The sequence below is a fragment of the Otolemur garnettii genome, unplaced genomic scaffold (genome assembly GCF_000181295.1).
Source record: "Otolemur garnettii isolate 467f Iridium unplaced genomic scaffold, OtoGar3 scaffold00112, whole genome shotgun sequence".
In the NCBI taxonomy this organism is placed as follows: Eukaryota; Metazoa; Chordata; class Mammalia; order Primates; family Galagidae; genus Otolemur; species Otolemur garnettii.
The window spans coordinates 113,973-119,270 of NW_003852507.1; the positions used below are offsets into that span (position 1 = coordinate 113,973).

Consider the following 5,298-nt stretch of genomic DNA (forward strand, 5'->3'; position numbering starts at 1 on the left):
TCCACCCACCTCGGCCTCCCCAAGTGCTAGGATTACAGGCATGAGCCACCACACCTGACCTTGATATTGATTCTCCTCCTATTTCACTAAACTCTCTTTTTCATTCTCCTTGCTCCCTCCTTATCTCCCTTACTTCTAAGAGATTTTCAAACTGTAGGTCATAACCTACATATGGGCTGTGAGGATATTTTAATGAGTGTTGATCAAAATTTTTTTGGTAGAGACTAGCTTATTTCTCTCTCTCTTTTTTTTTTTTTGAGACAGAAACTCAAGCTGTCACCCTGGATAGAATCATAGCTCACAGCAACCTCCAACTCGGGCTCAAGGAATCCTCTTGCCTCAGTTTTTCTATTTTTAGTAGAAACAGGGGTCTCGCTTTTTGCTCAGGCTGGTCTCAAACTCCTGAACTCAAGTTATCTACCCCCTCAGCCTCCCAGAGTGCTAGGATTACAGGCATGAGCCACCGTGCCCAGCCTGAGATTAGTTTATTTCTAAGAAAGCAGTATTAACATATTCTGTAAAATACACTAAACTATAGGACAGAGAAATTCAATTGGGAGAAATAATGAGGGTAGGGGTTTTTATGAATAATTCCTTTACTTGGAATAAAAAGGAAACTGTGATAAAATAATCTGTAGGGTCTGTATGCTGAATGGTGCTTGGAAGATGAAATGCTTTCTATCTATACTCTGTGACCTTAAGTGTTCTCCCCAACTTTTTTTTTTTTTTTTGAGACAGCTGTCCTGGGTAGAGTGCTGTGACATCATAGCTCACAGCAACCTCAAACACTTGGGCTCGAGAGATTCTCTTGCCTCACTCTATTGCTGGGGGTAGAGTGCAGCACCTGTCATCACAGCTCACTACAGCCTCCTGGGCTCAAGCCGTCCTCCTGCCTCAGCATACAGAGTACCTGAGACTACAGGCATGGATCACTCTGCCTAGCTACTTTTTATATTTTTTGCAGAGACAGGTTCTGGCTATGTTGCTTAGGCTAGTCTACTAAACTGTGTTTTTTTGTTTTGATACAGAATCTCACTATGTCACCCTCTATAGAGTGCTGTGGTGTCACAGCAACCTCAAACTCTTGAACTTAAGAGACTCTCTTGCCTCAGCCTCCCAAGTAGCTGGGACTACAGGTGCCTGGCACAACGCTCAGCTATTTCCTGTCTCACTTGTCTCACTCCTATCTCATTCTCCCTTAGGTTGGTCTCAAAGTTCTGAGCTCAAGGGATCCTCCTGCCCTGGCCTCTCAGAGGCCAACTTAATTTTCTTTATAATTTTGGTGCTAGATAATTGTACATTTTTATGTAGTCAATGTACCAACCTTCTCATAATTGTTCCATCTTGGCCATCTTCCCCAGACCAAGATCATAAATTTTCTCTCAACCCCCACATTCTTAGCTGTTTTATAAAGATTAAAGTCATTTCTCAAGGCCAGCTCTGTGGCTCATGTCTATAATCCTAGCACTCTGGGAGTCCGAGGCTGGTAGATTGCCTGAGTTCAGGAGTTCGAGACTAGCCTGAGCTGGGGTCTCCAAAAATAGCTGGTCATTGTGGTAGGTGCCTGTAGTCCCAGCCACTAGGGAGGCTGAGGCAAGAGGATCACTTTCACTCAAGAGTTTGAGGTTGCTGTGAGCTATGACGTCATGGCACTCTACTGAGGGTGACAGACTGTGACTCTGTCTAAAAAAAAAAAAAAATCCTGTAATGCTGTCACTTAAGATAGCAAACCAGGCACACATGTGAGCCATTTGTTTTTCTCACGACCAGAGGAAAATAAAAAACTGAAGTCTTGGTTTTCTTACCAGCTGTTATATGCCCTTAGTGGGTAAAGACCTTGGGTCTTTGGACAAAGCCCTGTGCATTTCAGAGCTAGCGATGGAATGTAAAATTGCCATATCCCTGACTCTTCTCTTGTTCCCCCTCATCTCTGAGCGATCACAGCCAGAAAGGGTTCTCTGTTCTTAGGGCCTCATAAGATTAGGTTGGGCCCACTTGGCTAAAAGAAGCCAGGAAGGAAGCAGAAAGGGATCTGCTGGGAGCCAACAGACTGGGAGCCAACCAAGCGACATCACTACCCCATCAGGCACCTCCCAGCATCGATCAGCCTTTTTGAAAGGAAGGTACCTTTCCATCCATTCTCATGATATGGAAAATCCTAAAGTTAAAGTTAGGTGAGAAGCAAAGCAAATGTTCAGCAAGGATTCATCACACAGGGTGCCTGTAGAAAATATTGGTGTGATGTAATGGTATCCTTCTAAACCAGCAGTCCTTCCTCCCTTCCCACATCGCCCATGATTCTGGTGGGTGTTGCCAGGTTCTGCAAACTCTCCACCCCAGTTAAAGGAACACATCTCAGGATGAGTCAAAAAGAGTTTCCTCTCTTGGGTTTTCCAAATTGGAACTTTTTACTGATGCTTCCACTAAACATCTGACTTGCCCTGTGGAGAGAGCCCATTTTTAGCTGGAAGGACAAAGGCAAAATGCAGACACAAGTAAACATGAGAAGCAGAGAGATAAAGAACAAGAGCCCTGAGTGCATGGAATCCCTGGATCTGGTCAACTGGGAAGCCAGCTTGACTTCTCCTCCCCTTTCGTCATTTTGGTAGGTGAGTCAGTCAAGTCTCCCCTTTGCCTAAGGCAGTTTGGGGTAGATTCCGATCACAACCACAGTTCTTGAGTTGGGGTCACGGGAAAAAGAACCCCAGTTATCCTAATAGCTAATTAATATGGTTTTAAAACATTATCAAGAGTATAACATCTGGAAACACTGTTATTTCCGAGAAGCCTAACACGGCTGAGCCTTGCCCACCTGGTTTGGGCTGGGCTCCACAAGGTAAGTAGTGATGGAGGCGATGCTGGACGTGATGTTATTATAGAGCCAGCCGATGCCGGTGATCACGATGTGGAGAATGTGCTCCCGGCTGTGGACGAAGTGGTAGGCAGTGCTAAAGACACCGGCAACCCCCTGTTGGAACAGAAAATTCAAATTGTCTTTTTTTTTTCTTTAGTAAAGAACTAATCAGTAATACATTAATTGGATTATCTTCTTACTTAATTATAATCTACCTCCTACAAATTATTATCGGTTTTCAAAAGGCAGTGTTCCAGATACTACTATAAGAAAAGGATTAAGACATCAAAGGTAGAAAGAGATTTTTACGCTGTCTAATATCCAGTGAAATTTGTGATTTGTTCTGTCAGAGAGTAACAAGATATTTTTTCTTTGTTTTCTTATTTTCTTTTTTGTGACAGTCTCTCTCTGTTGCCCTGGGTAGTGTGCCATAGTGTCATAGCTCACAGCAACTTCAAACTATTGGGCTTGAGAAGTCCTCTTGCCTCAGCCTTCTGAATAGCCAGGACTACTGGAGCCTGCCACAATGCCTGGCTAGGGTTTTTTTTCTATTTTTAGTAGAGATGGGGCCTTACTCTGGCTCAAGCTGGTTTTGAACTCCTGAGCTCAAGCAATCTACCCACCTCGGCCTCCCAGAGTGTTAGGATTACAGGCGTGAGCCACCGTGCTCAGCCAAGATACTCTTTGAAATGAGAAAAAAAAGTTTAAAAGCTAAGAACCAACGCCAGCCTTGTGCAGATGGATAGGAACTTCCCTGATCTGATGCCAGTGTTAATGTCTGCATCTATACATGACTGCTGTCCCTGCTTCACAGTATAGGACATGTTTGGTTCCAAGGCTTGCAACATGCTAGATTACACAGTCCTCCAACAGGCAAAAAGAGACGGAGAAGGGATGGCAAATCCTTAGCATTCATCTGTGGGGTTGTCAAAAAAAAAAAACCCTAGGAAATCACAAATTCTTAAAAATTATATGTATTTTTTTCTCCCTTTAAAAAAAATTCAGATTAATATGAGGGTACAAACCATTAGGTCACAATGTTTGCACTTGTTAGGTAACATTCAGTTGTGTCCTGTACCCGGGAGGTGTGCCGTGTACCCTTATATTGTGCCCATTAGGTGGGAACTCACCAATCCCCCTTCTTCCTCCCTGTTCCCCTCTCTCCTCCCCTGCCAACTTGAACTGAATTGAGTTTTTCAATTATATGCATTTTATATTAGGATTCAAGCCATCTAAGGGCAACTCAGGAGCCTTTTATCTCCAAGGGGTAGAGAGACAATTTATAATTCATTTTGACAAACTCTCTAACAAGACTATATATAGTTCACCAACTGAGAACTCCATACTACTGCATTTTACTTCTCTTTTTTTGAGACAGAGTCTCACTATGTTGCCCTTGGTAGAGTCCTGTGGCATCACAGCTCACAGCAACCTGACTCTTAGGCTTAAGCGTTTCTCTTGCCTCAGCCTCCCAAGTAGCTGGGACTACAGGTGTCTGCCACGACACCCTGCTATGTTTTGTTGCAGTTGTCATTGTTGTTTAGCTGGCCCTGGCTGGGTTCAAACCTTCTAGCCTTGGTGTATGTGGCTGGTGCCATAACCTGTGGGCACCAAGCCTGCATTTTACTCACACATCATTCTTATGCCAGATGAGAATTAATCCTACTATTAAAAAGAGGTCCAGAGAAAGAATCTACCACTTTCCTGAGTTATCAAACCAGCAAGTAGAAAGAGAAAATGAAAAATAATGGTAAATAAATGGTAAATGGTAAATAAACATAACAAATAAACATTTGTTCCCCCAAGGCTTATGGGGGAACACATGAGAAGGGTATGGCAAGTTTCTAACTTGCTGCTATAGCCCACAGTCCATTGCCTCTGTGAAGGCTTTCAATCTTCCTGCATTGTACTTTTTACCCATAAAATTCAATCAAAAGGCTTGTAGAAATGGTCTTGCTATTTCATAGCCTTAAAAGTGCCTGTCAGCTCAGTGCCCAGAGCACAGTGGTTAGGGTACCAGCTACATACACTGGGGCTGGCAGGTTCCATCCCAGCCTGGGCCTGCAAAACAACAATGACAACAACAACAACAAAATAGCCCGGTGTTGTGGTGGGCGCCGGTAGTCCCAGATACTGGGAAGCTGAGGCAAGAGAATCATTTAAGCCCAAGAGTTTGAGGTTGCTGTGAGCTGGGACGTCATAACACTCTACCAAGGGCAACAGCTTGAGACTCTGCCTCAAAAAAAAAAAAAGTGCCTGTTGTTTTTGTAATATAATTTGAAAACACAAATACTCAAGAAAGACTTAGGCTTTTTTTCTGTGTTCTTCTTCAAAAACTATAACACTGAAATCAAGAGCTATGGGGATGCATATCAACTTTAGCACCATTTGTGGAAGGAACAAAGGATTTCTAGGTACCACTATTAATAAAACACAAATATGTC

At 43.3% G+C, this 5,298-nt stretch overlaps 1 protein-coding gene across 1 annotated transcript in view; it reads right to left on the reverse strand.

Moving 5' to 3' along the window:
- The window catches only part of EFCAB5 (EF-hand calcium binding domain 5), a gene marked incomplete at its 5' end in the record, with an annotated part of 141,249 nt that overhangs the window by 19,455 nt on the left and 116,496 nt on the right, over positions 1–5,298 (reverse strand). The window contains 1 exon segment of the mRNA XM_012809720.1: positions 2,813–2,968. Coding sequence (XP_012665174.1) covers positions 2,813–2,968 — 156 coding nt within the window.